The 24,116-nt window shown below is 38.3% G+C and overlaps 1 protein-coding gene across 1 annotated transcript in view; it reads left to right on the top strand.

The window, feature by feature from the left end:
* Positions 1–24,116, top strand: part of DNAH6 (dynein axonemal heavy chain 6) — a 265,012-nt gene that overhangs the window by 50,035 nt on the left and 190,861 nt on the right. Inside the window, exons 12-14 of the mRNA XM_036931141.2 lie at positions 16,849–16,969; positions 21,135–21,286; positions 23,040–23,192. Of these exons, the coding sequence (XP_036787036.2) occupies positions 16,849–16,969; positions 21,135–21,286; positions 23,040–23,192 (426 nt within the window). The remainder of the gene's footprint in view (positions 1–16,848; positions 16,970–21,134; positions 21,287–23,039; positions 23,193–24,116) is intronic.

The raw sequence follows: 24,116 nt of genomic DNA, 5'->3' as shown, positions 1-24,116 counted from the left end.
ACTTATATGAAGTAAAATTTAAAACTTTTTTAAAAGCTTCCAGAAGATACAGAAATAGGCTTGTACAAATGTTCTTAGAATGACTCAATATAATAAAGATGCCTGTTCTCCCTAGGCTAATGTATAAATTTAACAGTGTTAATAAAAATACTAACAAGCTTTACCATAGAGTCAAACAAATTTATAGTAAAGAAAATATGTAAAAATAGACACGCAAGAAAGCTAGGAAAATACTGAAAAGAGAAAAGCCTGACAGGTACTACCACTACCATATATTAAACACTCTATAATTAAGAGTGTGATATTGGCACATGACTAGGGGAATAGAATAGAAAGCCCAGAAAGGCCCTGCTATACATGTAGACACTTATTAAATGAAAACGTGGTATATCAAATCACTGATATATGGACTTTTTCATGAAGAGTGCTAGAAAACTGATTAGCTATTTGAACAAAGATAAAATTAAATCCAAATCTTACATTGTACTAAAAATAACTGGACCAGGAATCTAAAAATAAAAAAATTTAATAAGATAAAACCATACATTTACTAGAAGAAAACATAGTTGAATTCTCCTATAACCTTGTTAAAAAATCAGGTTACTGATTATGATTCAAAATTTCAAATGCAATAATAGAACAAAATGATAAATTTGTATAAAAATAAAAAACTCTTCAAGGCAAAAAATTCATGAAGTCAAAACACGGTTAAAACCTGGGAGTATCTATTTGCAGCATATATATCATAGCTAAGGGCTAATATTCCTAATACATGACGAACTTTTACAAAAGGGGAAGAGAGAAGAGACAAAACTAGGAAGAAAAATGGTCCAAACATGATGGAAAATTCACCAAAAATAGCACCTAACATTTGAATATATATATTGTACCTCACCCATAAGATAAATGCAAATTAAAACAAAATTGAGGTAATATTTCTCAAATATCAGATTAGCAAGATTAAAAAGTATGACAACACATTCTGTTGACTAGCCCATGGATAAACAGTCTTTACACTTTGTATGTGGAAATACAAATGATGAGAATTTTATAATATATAACTAAACTGTATATGCATTTAATTTTTAAAATTTTTTATTAAGATACATACAATAAAGTACACACATCTTAATGTACAGCTCAATGAATTTTGACATTTGTACACACTCATGTACCCACCACTGCATTACTTTTGATCCAGTAATACCACCTTTAAAGATGTACCCTGCTAGAGGAGGAGTTTAAGATACAAGAAATTGTGTTATTTTCATCTTCTGCCTCAGTAGAGAAATAGTGCCTTCTAGTGCTTGTAACAATGTCATGTATTTGTACCATTTCCGTTCATATGAAAAGTAAAATAATACTTCTACTTTTTGTGGGAAAAAAAAAGATGTACCCCATAGATACATTTCAACAATACAAAAGTACAAATGTGCTAAATTATTTAGCATTATTGCTATTACAAAACATTGGAAACTCCCAAAATACCAATACAGAGGAAAATGATTGAAAAACGATGGTACATTTACACAGAGAGATACTATGCAGCTGAACAAAATAATAAGGAAAATAGCTAGTAACTAGTATGGAGTGATTTCCAGAATATATTATTAAGTGAAAAAATGAAAAGTACAAGAGAATTGTTTATACTATGCTACTTTTTATGTCAGAGAATAGCACTTGGAGAGTTCCAGAAACTAGGAAATTGGTTAGCTAAGGAAGATAGGGGGAATGAAGTCCAAAGAATGAAGTTGGGTGGGTATGGAGTGGAAGACAGGAGACTGACACTTTTCTGAGAATACCTTTTATGATATCTCTAAAAAAGTCAACAATAATGGGGAGCAAAACCCTAAAATAGATTAGAAACAAAAACAAATAAATCTGAATGTATTGCAAATGAATAACATAACCACACTGAAGGGAAGGGGAGAAAAAACTACACCTGAATGATCACATATCAGAAACACTATTAAGTCAGCTCAAGGGAGATGAAAGTTTAGAATAGATTTTCCTCTCAACTTTTTTAAAAATTTTATTTTGGTATCATTAATCTACAATTACATGAAGGACATTGTGTTTACTAGGCTCCCCCCTTCACCAAGTCCCCCCCATACCCCCATTCACAGTCACTGTCCATCTGCATAGTAAGATGCTGTAGAATCACTACTTGTCTTCTCTGTGTTGCACAGCCCTCCCCGTGCCCCCCCCAACACTATACATGCTAATCGTAATGCCCCCTTTCTTTTCTTCCTGCCTTTATCCCTCCCTTCCCACCCGTCCTCCCTAGTCCCTTTCCCTTTGTTAACTATTAGTCCATTCTTGGGTTCTGTGCTTCTGCTGCTGTTTTGTTCCTTCAGTTTTCTTTTGTTCTTATACTCTACATATGAGTGAAATAATTTGGTACGTGTCTTTCTCCGCCTGGCTTATTTCACTGAGCATAATACCCTCTAGCTCCATCCATGTTGTTGAGAATGGTAGGATTTGTTTTTTTCTTATGACTGCGTAATATTCCATTGTGTATATGTACCACCTCTTCTTTATCCATTCATCTACTGATGGACATTTAGGTTGCTTCCATATCTTGGCTATTGTAAATAGTGCAGTGATAAACATAGGGGTGCGTCTGTCTTCTTCAAACTGGAGTGCTGCATTCTTAGGGTAAATTCCTAGAAGTGGAATTCCTGGGTCAAATGGTATTTCTATTTCGAGCATTTTGAGGAACCTCCATACTGCTTTCCATAATGGTTGAACTAATTTACATTCCCACCAGCAGTGTAGGAGGGTTCCCCTTTCTCCACAACCTCGCCAACATTTGTTGTTGTTTGTCTTCTGGATGGTAGCCATCCTTACTGGTGTGAGGTGATATCTCATTGTGGTTTTAATTTGCATTTCTCTGATGACAAGCGATGTGGAGCATCTTTTCATGTGTCTGTTGGCCATCTGAATTTCTTCTTTGGAGAACTGTCTGTTCAGCTCCTCTGCCCATTTTTTAATTGGATTATTTGCTTTTTGTTTGTTGAGGTGTGTGAGCCCTTTATGTATTTTGGATGTCAACCCTTTATCGGATCTGTCATTTTCAAATATATTCTCCCATACTGTAGGGTACCTTCTTGTTCTATTGATGGTTTCCTTTGCTGTACAGAATCTTTTCAGCTTGATATAGTCACATTTGTTAATTTTTGCGTTTGTTTCCCTTGCCCGGGGAGATATGTTCAAGAAGAGGTCACTCATGTTTATGTCTAAGAGATTTTTGCCTATGTTTTTTTCTAAGAGTATTATGGTTTCATGACTTACATTCAAGTCCTTGATCCATTTCGAATTTACTTTTGTGTATGGGGTTAGACAGTGATCCAGTTTCATTCTCTTACATGTAGATGTCCAGTTTTGTCAACAGCAGCTGTTGAAGAGGCTGTCATTTCCCCATTGTATGTCCATGGCACCTTTATCGAATATTAGTTGACCATATATGTTTGGGTTAATGTTTGGAGTCTCTATTCTGTTCCATTGGTCTGTGGCTCTGTTCTTGTGCCAGTACCAAATTGTCTTGATTACTGTGGCTTTGTAGTAGAGCTTGAAGTTGGGGAGTGAGATCCCCCCTGCTTTATTCTTCCTTCTCAGGATTGCTTTAGCTATTCGGGGTCTTTGGTGATTCCATATGAATTTTTGAACTATTTGTTCCAGTTCATTGAAGAAAGCTGTTGGTAATTTGATAGGGATTGCATCGAATCTGTATATTGCTTTGAGCAGGATGGCCATTGTGACAATATTAATTCTTCCTAACCACGAGCATGGGATGAGTTACCATCTGTTACTGTCCCCTTTAATTTCTCTTAAGAGTGACTTGTAGTTTTCAGAGTATAAGCCTTTCACTTCTTTGGTTAGGTTTATTCCTAGGTATTTTATTTTTTTTGATGCAATTGTGAATGGAGTTGTTTTCCTGATTTCTCTTTCTGTTGGTTCATTGTTAGTGCATAGGAAAGCCACAGATTTCTGTGTATTAATTTTGTATCCTGCAACTTTGCTGAATTCCAATATTAGCTCTAGTAGTTTCGGAGTTGAGTCTTTAGGGTTTTTTATGTACAATATCATGTCATCTGCAAATAGTGACAGTTTAACTTCTTCTTTACCAACCTGGATTCCTTGCATTTCTTTGTTTTGTCTAATTGCCGTGACTAGGACCTCCAGTACTGTGTTGAATAACAGTGGGGATAGTGGGCATCCCTGTCTTGTTCCCAATCACAGAGGAAAAGCTTTCAGCTTCTCACTGTTCAATATAATGTTGGCTGTGGGTTTATCATAAATGGCTTTTATTATGTTGAGGTACTTGCCCTCTATTCCCATTTTGCAGAGAGTTTTTATCATGAATGGATGTTGAACTTTGTCAAATGCTTTTTCTGCATCTATGGAGATGATCATGTGGTTTTTGTCTTTCTTTTCGTTGATGTGGTGGATGATGTTGATGGACTTTCGAATGTTGTACCATCCTTGCATCCCTGGGATGAATCCCACTTGGTCATGGAGTATGATCCTTTTGATGTATTTTTGAACTCGGTTTGTTAATATTTTGTTGAGTATTTTTGCATCTACATTCATCAGGGATATTGGTCTGTAGTTTTCTTTTTTGGTGGGGTCTTTGCCTGGTTTTGGTATTAGGGTGATGTTAGCTTCATAGAATGAGTTTGGGAGTATTCCCTCCTCTTCTATTTTTTGGAAAACTTTAAGGAGAATGGGTATTATGTCTTCCCTGTATGTCTGATAAAATTCTGAGGTAAATCCATCTGGCCCGGGGGTTTTGTTCTTTGGTAGTTTTTTGAATACCGCTTCAATTTCGTTGCTGGTAATTGGTCTGTTTAGATTTTCTGTTTCTTTCTGGGTCAGTCTTGGAAGGTTGTATTTTTCTAGGAAGTTGTCCATTTCTCCTAGGTTTCCCAGCTTGTTAGCATATAGGTTTTCATAGTACTCTCTAATAATTCTTATTATTTCTGTGGGGTCCGTCGTGATTTTTCCTTTCTCGTTTCTGATACTGTTGATTTGTGTTGACTCTCTTTTCCTCTTAATAAGTCTGGCTAGAGGCTTATCTATTTTGTTTATTTTCTCGAAGAACCAGCTCTTGGTTTCATTGATTTTTGCTATTGTTTTATTCTTCTCAATTTTATTTATTTCTTCTCTGATCTTTATTATGTCCCTCCTTCTGCTGACCTTAGGCCTCATTTGTTCTTCTTTTTCCAATGTCGATAATTGTGACATTAGACCATTCATTTGGGATTGTTCTTCCTTCTTTAAATATGCCTGGATTGCTATATACTGTCCTCTTAAGACTGCATTTGCTGCGTCCCACAGAAGTTGGGGCTTTGTGTTGTTGTTGTCGTTTGTTTCCATATATTGCTGGATCTCCATTTTGATTTGGTCATTGATCCATTGATTATTTAGGAGCGTGTTGTTAAGCCTCCATGTGTTTGTGAGCCTTTTTGCTTTCTTTGTACAGTTTATTTCTAGTTTTGTGCCTTTGTGGTCTGAAAAGTTGGTTGGTAGGATTTCAATCTTTTGGAATTTACTGAGGCTCTTTTTGTGGCCTAGTATGTGGTCTATCCTGGAGAATGTTCCATGTGCTCTCGAGAAGAATGTGTATCCTGTTGCTTTTGGATGTAGAGTTCTGTAGATGTCTATTAGGTCCATCTGTTCTAGTATGTTGTTCAGTGCCTCTGTGTCCTTACTTATTTTCTGTCTGGTGGATCTGTCCTTTGAAGTGAGTGGTGTGTTGAAGTCTCCTAGAATGAATGCATTGCATTCTATTTCCTCCTTTAGTTCTGTTAGTATTTGTTTCAGGTATGTTGTTGCTCCTGTATTGGGTGCATATACATTTATAATGGTTATATCCTCTTGTTGGACTGAGCCCTTTATCATTATGTAATGTCCTTCTTTGTCTTTTGTTACTTTCTTTATTTTGAAGTCTGTTTTGTCTGATACTAGTATTGCAACACCTGCTTTCTTCTCTCTGTTGTTTGCGTGAAATATCTTTTTCCATCCGTTGACTTTAAGTCTGTGCGTGTCTTTGGGTTTGAGGTGAGTCTCTTGTAAGCAGCATATGGATGGGTCTTGCTTTTTTATCCATTCTATTACTCTGTGTCTTTTGATTGGTGCATTCAGTCCATTTACATTTAGGGTGATTATTGAAGGTATGTACTTATTGCCATTGCAGGCTTTAAGTTTGTGGTTACCAAAGGTTCAGGGTTAGCTTCTTTACTATCTTACTGTCTAACTTAACTCGCTTGTTGAGGTATTATAAACGCGGTCTGATGATTCTTTATTTCTCTCCCTTCTTATTCCTCCTCCTCCCTTCTTCATATGTTGGGTGTTTTGTTCTGTGCTCTTTTTAGCAGTGCTCACATCTAGAGCAGTCCCTGTAGGATGCCCTGTAGAGGTGGTTTGTGGGAGGCAAATTCCCTCAACTTCTGCTTGTCTGGGAATTGTTTAATCCCTCCTTCATATTTAAATGATATTCGTGCTGGATACAGTAGTCTTGGTTCGAGGCCCTTCTGTTTCATTGCATTAAGTATATCATGCCATTCTCTTCTGGCCTGTAAGGTTTCTGCTGAGAAGTCTGATGATAGCCTGATGGGTTTTCCTTTGTAGGTAACCTTTTTTTTCTCTCTGGCTGCCTTTAATACTTTGTCCTTGTCTTTGATCTTTGCCATTTTAATTATTATGTGTCTTGGTGTTGCCCTCCTTGGATCCCTTGTCATGGGAGTTCTGTGTACCTCTGTGGTCTGAGAGGCCATTTCTTCCCCTAGTTTAGGGAAGTTTTCGGCAATTATTTTTTCAGAGACACTTTCTATCCCTTTTTCTCTTCTTCATCTGGTATCCCTATAATGCGGATATTGTTCTGTTTCGATTGGTCACTCAGCTCTCTTAGAATTCTTTCATTCCTGGAGATCCTTTTATCTCTCTCTGCATCAGCTTCTCTGCATTCCTGTTCTCTGTTTTCCTGTCCATTAATGGTCTCTTGCATCTCGTCCATTCTGTTTTGAAGTCCTTCCAGAGCTTGTTTTATTTCTGTATTCTCCTTCCTTAGTTCTTGCATATTTCTCTGCAAGTCCATCAGCATGGTTATGACTTTTGTTTTGAATTCTTTTTCAGGAAGACTGGTTAAATCTGTCTCCCCAGGTTCCTTCTCAGGGGAAGATGTAGCAGATGCCAAAGCTGTCTGGGTTAGTCTTGTCTGGATCAAATTTTTTTGCCTTTTCATATTGATAGGTGCTATTGACTGTCTGTCAGCTGGGAGAGCCAAACTTTCCACTTGCTGCTGGCCTTTCTTTACTGGGACAACTGCGACCCCTAGTGGCTTGTGTTGGGCAATTCCGTGTAGACTGGGTCTTTGTGTCTTGCCGGGCTGGTATGGAGGAAGCTCCCTTGCTGAGGGCGTGGCCAGCCTCAGGCACTGCTCTGCTTTGGCTACACCCCGGAGGGCTAATGGTCCAGGGGCTGTTTGGCTGTTTACCTCCGTGAGGGGTCTCAGAGCTGTTGCCCAGGGCGTCAGTGAGCCCGGAGTTCCCTGGACTTTCCAGCTGCTGGACTGTGACCTGGGATGTTTCTGTCCAGCTGTGGCATCCCTGTCCCTTTAAGACTTTCAAAAAGCACTCGCTTTTCTTTGTCACAGGAGCACCGGCTTCGGAACCCACCTAGAGGTCTTGCTGCCATGTTTCCCTAGTATCCAGGACCCCACGCATGCACTGTGTCTGCGCTCTGGTGCGGATGGCTGGGGCTGGGTGTTTAGCAGTCCTGGGCTCCCTCTCCCTCCCCGCTCTGACTCCTCTCCTCCCGCTGGGAGCTGGGGTGAGGGGCGCTCGGGTTCCGCCGGGCCGGGGCTTGTATCTTACCCCTTTCCCCAGGCGCTGGGCTCTCGCAGGTGTGGATGTAGTCTGGCTGTTGTCCTGTGTCTCTTCTGGGCTCTCTTTTAGGATTAGTTGTATTTGTTGTATTTTCAAAAATATATATGTTTTTGGGAGGAGATTCCCACTGTCTTACTCATGCTGCCATGTTGGCGGCTCCACCTTCTCATGCTTATTTTCTTACATTAAAAGTTGAGAAGAGAGTGATGAGAGGTGGAGCCAAGATGGTGGCATGAGTAGGACAGTGGGAATCTCTTCCCAAAAACATATATATTTTTGAAAATACAACAAATACAACTAATCCTAAAAGAGAACCCAGAAGAGACACAGGACAACAGCCAGACTACATCCACACCTGCGAGAGCCCAGCGCCTGGGGAAAGGGGTAAGATACAAGCCCCGGCCCGGCGGAACCCGAGCGCCCCTCACCCCAGCTCCCAGCGGGAGGAGAGGAGTCAGAGCGGGGAGGGAGAGGGAGCCCAGGACTGCTAAACACCCAGCCCCAGCCATCCGCACCAGAGCGCAGACACAGTGCATGCGTGGGGTCCTGGATACTAGGGAAACATGGCAGCAAGACCTCTAGGTGGGTTCCGAAGCCGGTGCTCCTGTGACAAAGAAAAGCGAGTGCTTTTTGAAAGTCTTAAAGGGACAGGGATGCCACAGCTGGACAGAAACATCCCAGGTCACAGTCCAGCAGCTGGAAAGTCCAGGGAACTCCGGGCTCACTAACGCCCTGGGCAACAGCTCTGAGACCCCTCACGGAGGTAAACAGCCAAACAGCCCCTGGACCATTAGCCCTCCGGGGTGTAGCCAAAGCAGAGCAGTGCCTGAGGCTGGCCACGCCCTCAGCAAGGGAGCTTCCTCCATACCAGCCCGGCAAGACACAAAGACCCAGTCTACACGGAATTGCCCAACACAAGCCACTAGGGGTCGCAGTTGTCCCAGTAAAGAAAGGCCAGCAGCAAGTGGAAAGTTTGGCTCTCCCAGCTGACAGACAGTCAATAGCACCTATCAATATGAAAAGGCAAAAAAATTTGATCCAGACAAGACTAACCCAGACAGCTTTGGCATCTGCTACATCTTCCCCTGAGAAGGAACCTGGGGAGACAGATTTAACCAGTCTTCCTGAAAAAGAATTCAAAACAAAAGTCATAACCATGCTGATGGACTTGCAGAGAAATATGCAAGAACTAAGGAAGGAGAATACAGAAATAAAACAAGCTCTGGAAGGACTTCAAAACAGAATGGACGAGATGCAAGAGACCATTAATGGACAGGAAAACAGAGAACAGGAATGCAGAGAAGCTGATGCAGAGAGAGATAAAAGGATCTCCAGGAATGAAAGAATTCTAAGAGAGCTGAGTGACCAATCGAAACAGAACAATATCCGCATTATAGGGATACCAGATGAAGAAGAGAAAAAGGGATAGAAAGTGTCTCTGAAAAAATAATTGCCGAAAACTTCCCTAAACTAGGGGAAGAAATGGCCTCTCAGACCACAGAGGTACACAGAACTCCCATGACAAGGGATCCAAGGAGGGCAACACCAAGACACATAATAATTAAAATGGCAAAGATCAAAGACAAGGACAAAGTATTAAAGGCAGCCAGAGAGAAAAAAAAGGTTACCTACAAAGGAAAACCCATCAGGCTATCATCAGACTTCTCAGCAGAAACCTTACAGGCCAGAAGAGAATGGCATGATATACTTAATGCAATGAAACAGAAGGGCCTCGAACCAAGACTACTGTATCCAGCACGAATATCATTTAAATATGAAGGAGGGATTAAACAATTCCCAGACAAGCAGAAGTTGAGGGAATTTGCCTCCCACAAACCACCTCTACAGGGCATCCTACAGGGACTGCTCTAGATGTGAGCACTGCTAAAAAGAGCACAGAACAAAACACCCAACATATGAAGAAGGGAGGAGGAGGAATAAGAAGGGAGAGAAATAAAGAATCATCAGACCGCGTTTATAATACCTCAACAAGCGAGTTAAGTTAGACAGTAAGATAGTAAAGAAGCTAACCCTGAACCTTTGGTAACCACAAACTTAAAGCCTGCAATGGCAATAAGTACATACCTTCAATAATCACCCTAAATGTAAATGGACTGAATGCACCAATCAAAAGACACAGAGTAATAGAATGGATAAAAAAGCAAGACCCATCCATATGCTGCTTACAAGAGACTCACCTCAAACCCAAAGACACGCACAGACTTAAAGTCAACGGATGGAAAAAGATATTTCACGCAAACAACAGAGAGAAGAAAGCAGGTGTTGCAATACTAGTATCAGACAAAACAGACTTCAAAATAAAGAAAGTAACAAAAGACAAAGAAGGACATTACATAATGATAAAGGGCTCAGTCCAACAAGAGGATATAACCATTATAAATGTATATGCACCCAATACAGGAGCAACAACATACCTGAAACAAATACTAACAGAACTAAAGGAGGAAATAGAATGCAATGCATTCATTCTAGGAGACTTCAACACACCACTCACTCCAAAGGACAGATCCACCAGACAGAAAATAAGTAAGGACACAGAGGCACTGAACAACATACTAGAACAGATGGACCTAATAGACATCTACAGAACTCTACATCCAAAAGCAACAGGATACACATTCTTCTCGAGAGCACATGGAACATTCTCCAGGATAGACCACATACTAGGCCACAAAAAGAGCCTCAGTAAATTCCAAAAGATTGAAATCCTACCAACCAACTTTTCAGACCACAAAGGCACAAAACTAGAAATAAACTGTACAAAGAAAGCAAAAAGGCTCACAAACACATGGAGGCTTAACAACACGCTCCTAAATAATCAATGGATCAATGACCAAATCAAAATGGAGATCCAGCAATATATGGAAACAAACGACAACAACAACACAAAGCCCCAACTTCTGTGGGACGCAGCAAATGCAGTCTTAAGAGGACAGTATATAGCAATCCAGGCATATTTAAAGAAGGAAGAACAATCCCAAATGAATGGTCTAATGTCACAATTATCGACATTGGAAAAAGAAGAACAAATGAGGCCTAAGGTCAGCAGAAGGAGGGACATAATAAAGATCAGAGAAGAAATAAATAAAATTGAGAAGAATAAAACAATAGCAAAAATCAATGAAACCAAGAGCTAGTTCTTCGAGAAAATAAACAAAATAGATAAGCCTCTAGCCAGACTTATTAAGAGGAAAAGAGAGTCAACACAAATCAACAGTATCAGAAACGAGAAAGGAAAAATCACGACGGACCCCACAGAAATAATAAGAATTATTAGAGAGTACTATGAAAACCTATATGCTAACAAGCTGGGAAACCTAGGAGAAATGGACAACTTCCTAGAAAAATACAACCTTCCAAGACTGACCCAGGAAGAAACAGAAAATCTAAACAGACCAATTACCAGCAACGAAATTGAAGCGGTATTCAAAAACTACCAAAGAACAAAACCCCCGGGCCAGATGGATTTACCTCAGAATTTTATCAGACATACAGGGAAGACATAATACCCATTCTCCTTAAAGTTTTCCAAAAAATAGAAGAGGAGGGAATACTCCCAAACTCATTCTATGAAGCTAACATCACCCTAATACCAAAACCAGGCAAAGACCCCACCAAAAAAGAAAACTACAGACCAATATCCCTGATGAATGTAGATGCAAAAATACTCAACAAAATATTAACAAACCGAGTTCAAAAATACATCAAAAGGATCATACTCCATGACCAAGTGGGATTCATCCCAGGGATGCAAGGATGGTACAACATTCGAAAGTCCATCAACATCATCCACCACATCAACGAAAAGAAAGACAAAAACCACATGATCATCTCCATAGATGCAGAAAAAGCATTTGACAAAGTTCAACATCCATTCATGATAAAAACTCTCTGCAAAATGGGAATAGAGGGCAAGTACCTCAACATAATAAAGGCCATTTATGATAAACCCACAGCCAACATTATATTGAACAGTGAGAAGCTGAAAGCTTTTCCTCTGTGATTGGGAACAAGACAGGGATGCCCACTATCCCCACTGTTATTCAACACAGTACTGGAGGTCCTAGTCACGGCAATTAGACAAAACAAAGAAATGCAAGGAATCCAGGTTGGTAAAGAAGAAGTTAAACTGTCACTATTTGCAGATGACATGATATTGTACATAAAAAACCCTAAAGACTCAACTCCGAAACTACTAGAGCTAATATTGGAATTCAGCAAAGTTGCAGGATACAAAATTAACACACAGAAATCTGTGGCTTTCCTATGCACTAACAATGAACCAACAGAAAGAGAAATCAGGAAAACAACTCCATTCACAATTGCATCAAAAAAAATAAAATACCTAGGAATAAACCTAACCAAAGAAGTGAAAGGCTTATACTCTGAAAACTACAAGTCACTCTTAAGAGAAATTAAAGGGGACACTAACAGATGGTAACTCATCCCATGCTCATGGTTAGGAAGAATTAATATCGTCACAATGGCCATCCTGCCCAAAGCAATATACAGATTTGATGCAATCCCTATGAAACTACCAGCAACATTCTTCAATGAACTGGAACAAATAATTCAAAAATTCATGTGGAAACACCAAAGACCCCGAATAGCCAAAGAAATCCTGAGAAAGAAGAATAAAGTAGGGGCGATCTCACTCCCCAACTTCAAGCTCTACTATAAAGCCATAGTAATCAAGACAATTTGGTACTGGCAAAAGAACAGAGCCACAGACCAATGGAACAGATGAGAGAATCCAGACATTAACCCAGACATATATGGTCAATTAATATTTGATAAAGGAGCCATGGACATACAATGGGGAAATGACAGTCTCTTCAACAGGTGGTGCTGGCAAAACTGGAAAGCTACATGTAGGAGAATGAAACTGGACCATTGTCTAACCCCATATACAAAAGTAAACTCCAAATGGATCAAAGACCTGAATGTAAGTCATGAAACCATTAAACCTTTGGAAAAACATAGGCAAAAACCTCTTAGACATAAACATGAGTGACCTCTTCTTGAACTTATCTCCCCAGGCAAGGAAAACAACAGCAAAAATGAACAAGTGGGACTATATTAAGCTGAAAAGCTTCTGTACAGCAAGAGACACCATCAATAGAACAAAAAGGAACCCTACAGTATGGGAGAATATATTTGAAAATGACACATCCGATAAAGGCTTCACGTCCAGAATATATAAGGAGCTCACATGCCTCAACAAACAAAAAACAAATAACCCAATCAAAAAATGGGCAGAGGAACTGAACAGACGGTTCTCCAAAAAAGAAATACAGATGGCCAACAGACACACGAAAAGATGCTCCACATCGCTAATTATCAGAGAAATGCAAATTAAAACTACAATGAGGTATCACTTCACACCAGTAAGGATGGCTGCCATCCAAAAGACAAACAACAACAAATGTTGGTGAGGCTGTGGAGAAAGGGGAACCCTCCTACACTGCTGGTGGGAATGTAAATTGGTTCAACCGTTGTGGAAAGCAGTATGGAGGTTCCTCAAAATGCTCAAAACAGACTTACCATTTGACCCAGGAATTCCACTCCTAGGAATTTACCCTAAGAAAGCAGCAATCAAGTTTGAGAAAGACAGATGTACCCCTATGTATATCGCAGCACTATTTACAATAGCCAAGAATTGGAAGCAACCTAAATGTCCATCGATAGATGAGTGGATAAAGAAGAGGTGGTACATATATACAATGGAATACTACTCAGCCATACGAAAAGGGCAAATCCAACCATTTGCAGCAACATGGATGGAGCTGGAGGGTATTATGCTCAGTGAAATAAGCCAAGCGGAGAAAGAGAAATACCAAATGATTTCACTCATCTGTGGAGTATAAGAACAAAGGAAAAACTGAAGGAACAAAACAGCAGCAGAATCACAGAACTCAAGAATAGAATAACAGGTACCAAAGGGAAAGGGACTGGGGAGGATGGGTGGGTAGGGAGGGATAAGGGGGGGGAAGAAGAAGGGGGGTATTAAGATTAGCATGCATGGGGGGGTGGGAGATAGAGGAGGGCTGTATAACACAGAGAAGACAAGTAGTGATTCTACAACATTTTGCTATGGTGATGGACAGTGACTGTGAAGGGCTTTATAGGGGGATCCTGGTATAGGGGAGAGCCTAGTAAACATAATATTCATCATGTAAGTGTAGATTAATGATAACAAAAAAAGAAAGCAGTTCCTGTCTGTTTTGGCTACCCAGAAAATGAACTAAGATACGATATGAAAAAGAACTTCCAACATCAGCACTCTCTGGAAGACTCATGCCAGAAGATGATCATCAAAAAAACCCCAACAAAGATCCACGCGCTGCTACAGCTGTAGATGCACTCATCCCACTGGTTCCTGGACTTGCCATTGGAATGAAGAAGGAGATATCTAATCCAGCCTGTGCATACAGTAAAACAACAAATTTGACTGGATCTATACTGTTGGAACTCAACCAAGAATTAGGAGAAGTGCAAATTGTAGCGCTCCAAAATCTTACAACTACAGACTATCTACTGTTAAAAGAACATATGGGATGTGAACAGTCCCCAGGAATGGGTTGTTTTAATTTGTCTGATTTCTCTCAGACTGTTCAAGTTCAGTTGGACAATATCCACCATATCATAGATAAGTTTTCCCAAATGCCTAAGGTGTCTAACTGGTTTTCTTGGTTTCACTGGAGATGGTTGGTAATTATAGGTCTGCTTTGGTTATGTAACTGTACTCCTATTATGTTAATGTGTGTGCACAATTTAATTAGTTGTTTAAAACCTATACATGCTGAAGTTACTCTACAAGAAGATATGTCAAAGAAATAATCAATCTTCCCATGTTTTCTTCCACCTGCTACTTCTATAGCTTTTCTTCTTCCTTCCTAATTATAACCCTTAAATAGAATTCATGCCTCATATCAAATTTACCAAGTATCATAATTCTTCCAAGTGGTAAAGATACCTCAAGACAAATGCTGGGCATAGAAGCCACAGGGCATAAATATGCAAAGAAGTAAAAAGCTAACCTTTTCAAACAATAAGGCTTCTCTCTCACTTACCAACTTTACATTTCCCCGTATGGCCCTGGAAGATGACTGGTTAGCCAGAGACGGGTAAGATTCCTCAAGGGAGGAACAACCTAAGACAGGCACAGTCGCAGAGGGGCCATCAGGTGAGAAATTGGGGATCAACAGAGGTGAGGCTTAGAACCTCACCCCCCCTGTTCTGAGAGAAATCTTCTGCATCTGTGGATGTTTTGTTGCCCTTGTCTAGCTTGGATTAACACATAGTCTACAGGCACACACCTGATCATCTACATTTGCTCTCTTACAACACTAAACTATGTTTTCTACCTTTATCTTGCATCTACCTACCACTTCAGCAATTTATTAAAAATAATAATGATAAAGAGAGAAATGTGGTATCCACATATAAATCAAGTATAAAAATCAAACGAATATTCATATTTGAACTGACTGTTTATAGTTCATAATGCATGAGCAAAACCGAAAGCTTCTGTGATGACTGCCCTTGTACTGTTCACCATGTAACTTATTCACTATGTAAGAATTTGTTCTCCAGGCAAGAACTTGTTCATTATGCTTCAGAAGATTGGAGACTGACGAAAATTAGGCTTGGGGTGGATTAATGATTGTGCATTGAGCATTGACTCCCCTATACAGAATTTTATTGTTGTTAACAACCATTTGATCTATAAATATGAGAGATGCCCTCTCAAAAAAAAAAAAAAGTACAGACTTCCAATTGTAAAATAAATAAGTAACCAGGATGTAATGTATAGCATAAGGAATATAGTCAAAATATTGTAACAACTTTGTATGGTGATAGCTGGTAGCTAGAATTATCATGTATATAAATGTTGAATCACTGTGTTGTACACCTGAAACTAATGTAATACTGTGTGTCAACTACCCTTCAATAAAAAATAATTATCTACAAAAAAAGAAAAAAAAAAGAAAATAAGCATGAGAAACATTCCAGAAGTATGCATAAGAACTTATTAGAGGGAATTAAATGAACAAATAACTATAGCAATATAGGGTGTGTGCTATTCTATGTAATTAAACTTCCTACTACTAGCCACTATCACTAAAGCCTGACTCTGAGACTCTTACCCTAGCACTGATGTGTAGAGAATGAGCAATTCCACTGATCATCTGTATTTTCCCTGGGATGAACTGCAGTCTTTTGCAGAAAGTCTTGGTAGGAATATGAGGGAAGGCTATGGAGTACAGCCAGGGAGTCATAGAACAAGAACCATCAAGCAGACAAATGCTAACTGCCTTTCATAGACATTGAACTATGAGAATATGTATTGACATAGGTAATAAAGGAACTGAAATGTTTGAAAATTATTGTTATTGTTTAAAAAAACTGTGGGGAAGAGGAGGTGGGTGTCAAGTTTCAGAGAGGTGAGGGAAGGGTTTTTATTAGGGCAAATACAGAGGACATTCTGGAATAAGAGACTTGCTAGTACAGAGAATTTGGTAGTAAGATTAAGCCAGTCATTTTGTAGATATGCTAACACTTTTGCCTTTGCTCAAAAACACTTCAACTAAGACATAAAATTTGAAGTTTGGAAAATAAACAGATATTGTTTGTTGCCATATGTCCACTAGTCATACAAAAGTTCACCCTGAAACTTCCTAAAAAATTACAAGTATGCTTCCTTTCAATCATAAGGAACAATTCTTCAGAAGTCAGACTTGAAGATGTATTTTTTTTAGTTCATAAGAGTATCCACTAACTGCTTCTTTACATCAAAAATGGTATCTTTCCTTACTTATGTATCTCCAGGTCAAAGCATACTGTTTGACACAGAAAAGGTATTTGTGTTTGTGTGTTATATTGAATTGAATTCTGCTCAGGAAAAATGTCATGTCTGTTTGTTTATAACATATAGGAAACCATACAGGCAGCATTTGAATCTGCCCAATTATATGCAGCTACGTTTGAAAAGTTCCAGATATTCTTCAAGGAAAATGAAAATCTTGATTTACAAGCTCTTAAACTTCAAGAACCTGGTAAGTTTTCCATTTGTCCTTCCTAATTATTTTGGATAGGAATACCAAGGTTTATAGTATTCTAGAATTCTGTTCTGGCTAATGGTGGCCCAAAATAGTTGGCCTGACAAAAGGCCAGAGTTTGCTCATTGCTAGGTTATTTTCTATACAATTACTTTTTTCTTTAGCTTTGCTCAGTGTTGCTGTTTTATTTTAGAATATTATGGAAAGCAATTCCTCCCTGGTGGCTTGTCTTTTAGTATGAGGTACCAAGCTACATAGCCTGTGTACAGGAAGGAACTGGAAGGAATGTACACCTGTACAAATTCCCTTAAGTAGTGTTTACATACATATCTCAGGAATTCAAGTTACTCTTTATTTCTGCAGCCATATTTCAACCTGCTGGGTATGAATCAACAACTCTTAGTCATGAAATTAGATTGAAAGGGAAATGATCTAATTAAACTTATTATCTTCAACAAAAGATATACAAATTAAGTATATATTATTCATTATTACTCTTTAAAAACATGTTTTTATTTCATGAACGGGCTTTATTTCTTTATTTTCTGGTACACAGTAATGATTATTTTGAGACTTTGCCTCATGAACCGCACTAATTTTTATTATTCTTAAAACATTTTTTAATTAAAGTATCATTCATAAACAATCTTATGTTTGTTTCACATGAACAACACTGCCAGCACTAATTTTTTTTATTAAGGTATTGATATATACTCTTATGAAGGTTTCACATGAAAAAACAATGTGGCTATTATATTCACCCGTATTATCATGTCCCCCCCATACCCCACTGTACTCACTGTCCATCAGTATAGTAAGATGCCACAGAGTCACTATTTGCATTCTCTGTGCTACACTGTCTTCCCCATGATCCCCCAACACCATGTGTGCCAATCATAATATCCCTCAATCCTCTTCTCTCTCCCTCCCTCCCCACCCACCCTTCCCCACCCCTCCCCTTTTGCAATCCCCCAAATAAGGCAATTTGCTGTTGCTTTGACCCAGGATCTATCCAAGAACAGGCATTGAATCTGGTTGTTATGTCCCTTAAGTTTTTAAAATCTGAAACAGACCTTTTTTGTTAAGATACTGACTTGTTGGTGAGACCAAAGTAAGGTCTGCTTTAGAAAACAAAGCAATTAGACAAGTCTGTTTCCATAGCTCTTAACAAGACTCCCACACTGAGACAGTGTGGTTGAACTGAAGTGAACTGACAGGGACATGATGCTTCACAGGCTATGGTGTGGCACCTTGCTGACAGTAAGTATAGCACCTGGCATTTCAGCACACAAAGTAGGCCTAGCCAAAATAACCGGTTTTAATCCTACCACATGGGTCACATCACATAACTTTGATCTCTAAAGTTTCCATCTGGATGAGATCACCAGACATGTAGGTTGCTCTCAGTCTAGTCCTCCTTTGGTTTGTCAATCCTATCCCAATCCTGGAGCCAGGGTCTCACAGTTAGTGACTATTTGTTGACTGGAACTTTGAAGTACATAAGCCTGAACTCCTGAACTCTGTGTTGCTCCTCATTTTGCAACCCCCTGGTGTTACCTGAACCTCTAAACCCAGTTGTTTGACAGAGGTTAATAGAAGGTAGCTTTACCCCCTTGTGTACCATGCCTTGCCTGTTCTTATATCCCCTCAAATTACTGTAACATTGCCTAGCACATATTATAAATACTTAATAAATGTCTGGAGTTCTTTTAGCTATGAAAGGAAGTTTTTATTGAAGTACAGTTGCTATACAATATTATATTGGTTTCAATTATACAACATAGTGATTCAACAGTTATCTACATTATTAAATGCTCACCCAATAAGTGTAGTTACTGTCAACATAGGAAGATACTACAGTATTATTGGCTATATTCTCTATGCTGTACTTTCATCTCCTTGACTAATTTATATTGTAATTGAGATTTGTACCTCTTTATACCCTTCACCTATTTACCCAGCACTCTGATCCCTTGCCCATGGTAACCTCCAGTCTCTTCTCTGTGTCTACGAGTCTATTTATGTTTTGTTCATTTGTTTTCTTCTGTTTTGTTTTTTAGATTCCATATATAGTGAAATTATATGGTATTTGTTTTTCTCTGCCTGGCTTATTTCACTTAACAATGCCCTGTAGATCCATCCATGTTGTTGCAAATGGCAATATTTCTTTCTTTTTAATGGCTGAATAATATTCTATTGTGTGTATGTACCACATCTTCTTTATCCATTTATCTACTGATGGACACTTAGATTGCTTCCATATCTTGGCTATTGTAAATAATGCAGTGATAAACACAGGGGTGCATATATCTTTTTGAATCCTTAACATCAAGATTTTGTTCTGTTTTCTTCAGGTAAATTCTCAGAAGTGGAATTACTAGATTGTATGGTATTTTTATTTTAGTTTTTTGAGGAACCTCCATACTGCTTTCCACAATGGCTGGCCCAATTTACATTCCCACCAATAGTGTAGGAGAGTTCCTTTGTCTCCACATCTTTGCCAACACTTGTCATTTATAAATGCCTATTTAACTGAATTTTTTGTCAGACTGTCCTCTGTCCAACATCAGAAGATGATCAGAGGACAGGTTCTGGCTTCCTGACATAATCAGCCATATCTCACCACTAAATTCCTATAAATGTCATTGCTCACTAATAATTTCTACCCTTGCTGAGTATTTATGACATGACAGATACCATGCTAAGTGATTTTCAGGCATCTCCTCTAATCCTCACAATTCTATGAGGCAAATATTAGTACTCTCATTTTACAAATAAGGAAATGAAGATACATAGAGATCAGGAAACTTCAAAATTATGCAGGTAGTTAAGTGGTTTGGAAACAGTTTTCTCTAACTTGAAAGCTTGTGTGCTTAACCATTATATATACTGTCTCTCCTGTATCTCGAAAAGATACAGAAAAATCTTATTTCTCTTCTCTGAGCTTTCTTCTTTTTTTTCTCTTTGGCTGTGTGACCATGACCAAGTCATTTAACTTCTGTTGATCTAAATTAAAATTTTTTTATGTAAAAAATGAGAGTACTGGACCATATTGGTGTTTCCAAAACTGGTATTCCTTGGATCACTATTCTCTTTTTTTTCTTTATGAATTGAACATGTTACATTTTATAAATTTAGGTATACAGCATGTTACTTTGATATATACATACATTGTAACATGATTGCCATTGAAGCAATGTTTATCACATTACATCATTATACTACAATAGTATTGTCTATGTTCATTATATGTTGTATAGATCTTTATGGCTTATTTACCACTCACTATAAGTTTGTACTCTTAAACACCATCAGCCTTATGCCCCCACTCCCCATCCTCTGGTAGCTACCATTTTACTCTGGTTTTTTACAGGTTTGACATTTTTTTAAGATTCCATATATATGTGCTATCATACAGAACATGTCTTTTTTGTCTGACTTATCTAGCTTAGCATAATGTGCTCAAGGTCCATCCATATTATTGCAAATGGCAGGCTAGCCTCCTTTCTCATGGCTGAATAATATTCTAGTGTGTGTGTATTAAATTTTTAGAGATACAGGATTTTGAAACAGAATCAGAATAGTTGGTACTGCATGTGTATTAGAAGAGCTGTTTTTGACCAATAGTGTGATAAAAGTATACTCAAGGATAATGAAATTTCCATCGGTTCCGGGTAGATTGGAGAAGGGAGGAAATGAACACAAAGGCCTTAATCATGATGAGGGAGCAGGGTTGGAAGAGAGGTGATGGGAAGAGGAATGGAGATAAGTTTAGATATGATCAATCTCTTGTGTTTCAAACTTTTGTTGTTAATATCCTCAAAATGCTTCACCTTGAGGTACTGTGTTGGAGAATCCTTAGATTAAGCCCAACTTCAAACCAACCTGACTGTAGAATCTAGTCCATTCTAGACTAGATCCTGTAATGCAATTATAAGTTATTTTCATCTGTCATCTCTTAATAGGAGTCAGAAAACATATTTCCATTATTAAATATTAACATTAATATGAAGAATTAACATTTTAAAGCTATATGAGGTATCTACATATGCATAACATTATAAATACATATGTAACTTTATTAATGCAATGATTTTTTATTTTTAATGATCCTTTAAAGACTAACATGTATTTTATGCTTTATATGAATTATTTTATGTAGATGTTAAGTACTTCAGTGAACAACTGGAAAAATATCACAGACAGCACAAGGACGTAGTAGCTCTAAGACCCACCAGGAATGTAGGATTGCTGCTCATTGACACTAAGCTGCTGAAAGAAAAGCTAATTCCATCACCTTTGCGATGCTTGGAGGTAAATATGAATTAGGGAACATTTTAATTATAGTTTCTATGATTATTTTGTGATTATTCTACTACAAATAAACTATATTGTATAGTATTGCAAATATTTAAAATTAACACAAGTCTATTAGGCATTCTTAATTTCTAAGAAAAGTCCCATATTCTTCTTTCTGTCCCAAGCATAGTCAACTTTCAGATGAGGGAAGGGAAGTAACTGTAGGCCTCAGACTAGCCTCTTACTCCCACTCCTCTTCCCTTGTTGGAGCTCCTCAAGGCCTCAAGGCTTCCTGCAGAAGAGACACCATTGTAATGCACAGAGTCCTAGTAGGAAGGCTCATTGATTCTAGCATACTGAGATCAAGTTTAGGAGATCATTTCCTGATCTGAAACTCTCCCTGAAGATATCTGATTATATTTTGGTGAGTTGTAGAGCTAAGGAAACATATTGGTTCTGTGAAAACTTTCGGGTCTTCCTCTGGAGCCAGAGTATACCTGCATATTCTCAAATGCTTCCAGAAAGAAAATGGTATAGAACAGGGATTAGAATGGTATAGAACAGGCAAACAGGAATAGTTCACAGGGCCAATCCAGCCTGCCACCTGTTTTGTACATATAGTTTTATTGGAACCACAACCATGACAATTTGCCTATCTTCCTTTCTCACTACAAGGGCATAGCTGAGTAGTTGTGACAAAGACTGTATGTCTTGCAAATCTAAAATATTTCTATCCAGCCCTTTTGGAAAACCTCTGCTGACCCCCAATGTAGATAAGAGTATAAAAGACGGCAGACCTGAGTGCCTGTACCTGTTCTATCATTCATTAGTTGCATGGCATTGCACCTTCTTCTAGAGCTTTGCTTCTTCATCTGTTAAAAAAGGAAAAATATACAAAATTGGAGCAAATTCTATTCAATGTCAAGAAACACTTTTGAGGACTACTTACTGTATGCCAAGCCAGAGAAAACTGAACTCAAAATGGCTTAAGAAATCATAAAATGTATGGACTGTGCATCTAAAAAGTCCAGAGAGTAGATGGGCATCAGTGAGGTTTGATCTAGTGACTCAATGGTGACCAAGGACCCAGTACTTTTCTGAGCCTCCTGATGTGCCACCTTCATCCTAAAGTTAGAATTCACTCACATTTCTGCAATGGTTGTCAAGAGCTCCATAGGCAAATTACTTCCTTGTTCATTGAAAGAGAGACAAAAAGAGAAATTAAGATTTTAGACACAGGTGTTTCTCTACCTTAAACAAAAGTCTTAGGGCTTCTCTCTGATTGTATCAACTAAGGTCAGAGGTCCACCATAATCCAGTCACACTGGCAAAAGGAAGCCATGATAATATTTGCCCAGTGGTTAGTCAATCTCCATATTTATTTCTGAAAGAGAGATAAATTTCCCCCAGACCACATGACTACTATCCAACATGAAAGGAGTGGAAATGATGCTGGGGAGGGCACCACAATGTCCATCCAGTACATAGTGCAAACTAGCAGAAAGGGTGCTTACAAGAGATTAGAGCAGTTTCGGCAAATTTTCATAATCTGTGCAATCTACTTTGTTCTGGAAATGATCTTGAAAACCTGCCCTTCCTGGTGAATCATTTGACTAGCAGTGATTTAATGTGAAAAAAAGTACCTTCATACACACCACTGCTTCCAATACCTATTGCTGAACAGACATGAATTAGGATTTATTTAAAATATTTAATAAAGTGGAAATAGTCAAGTAGTTATAATTCACATTATCTCTTTCTTTTCTAGGTGCTAAATTTTATGCTTCCTCGTCAAAGCAAGAAAAAAGTGGATGCCATTATTTCTGAGGCACAAGATGCAGAGTATAAACTTGAATTTGTTCCAACTACCACCATAGAATACGTTAACAGCTTAGTATTTCTTGATGAAATTCAGGAAAGGGTGAGTTGATTTTCATGTAACTCAATATTTCAGATCTTATGGTAGATAATAAAGACAAACAAGAGATTTGAAGGACTGAAGGTCAAGAAACAGCAGTCAAAATATCAGAATCACTTTCAAAGTAAGTGGATACCCTATGTCACAGTAATAATGACAACTAACATTTATAGATCAAACTCTTGCTACTACCTAGGAATTACACTAAGTTTTTTAGATGCATTACATTTTTAATCCTCACTAAAACTTAAGAAATAAGATAACTTTTATTCTCATTCTGTAATTGAAGAAACTGAGACTAGGATAAGTTATGTTGTCCAAGATCCAGAGCTGTAGTAGAGCCGATATTTAAATTTGGGTCTCTGACCACAAAGCAAATGTTCTCAACCATGATTGCAAGTCTTATTTGTGATAAATGGTAATAGAATTGTAATCTAGACATTAGTCACAGCAGAAGGCTTTGCCCTTAACCTATATCTGCATAGTAGTGAGGAACCTTATGGTTAGGAATAAAAGAAACCCAACTAAAACTAATTTAAGTAGGGAGGTGGAGGGAGGGATGGAACCGTAGATATGGGGACTCCAGTGATGCAAGGCTGGTCAGCTCTCGCTCTCATGCTCTCTCTCTCTCCCTCTCACATACGCACACATACACACACACACGCACACACACATACATACATACTTACATATACACTACTTTGTCTCTCCTATTTCTTTCTGGAAACTTGGTTTCCTCCTCTCCTATTTCAATAGTCAGTTTTTCATAAGCTTTCATTCATATCAGTTGGCATATGAAATAGATATAAATTATTTTCTTAGATATCTGGAAATGGAAGATATGTTACAAATAAAAAATACATAAACAGCTAAACAAATCAATAACAACTGGATAGTCTGTTATATGTTGTCCACAGAATTACCAGT

Source organism: Manis pentadactyla, chromosome 2, assembly GCF_030020395.1.
Source record: "Manis pentadactyla isolate mManPen7 chromosome 2, mManPen7.hap1, whole genome shotgun sequence".
NCBI classification, from domain to species: Eukaryota; Metazoa; Chordata; class Mammalia; order Pholidota; family Manidae; genus Manis; species Manis pentadactyla.
The sequence above is the reverse complement of the archived record's forward strand: the minus strand, read 5'-3'. Positions and strand labels throughout refer to the sequence as shown.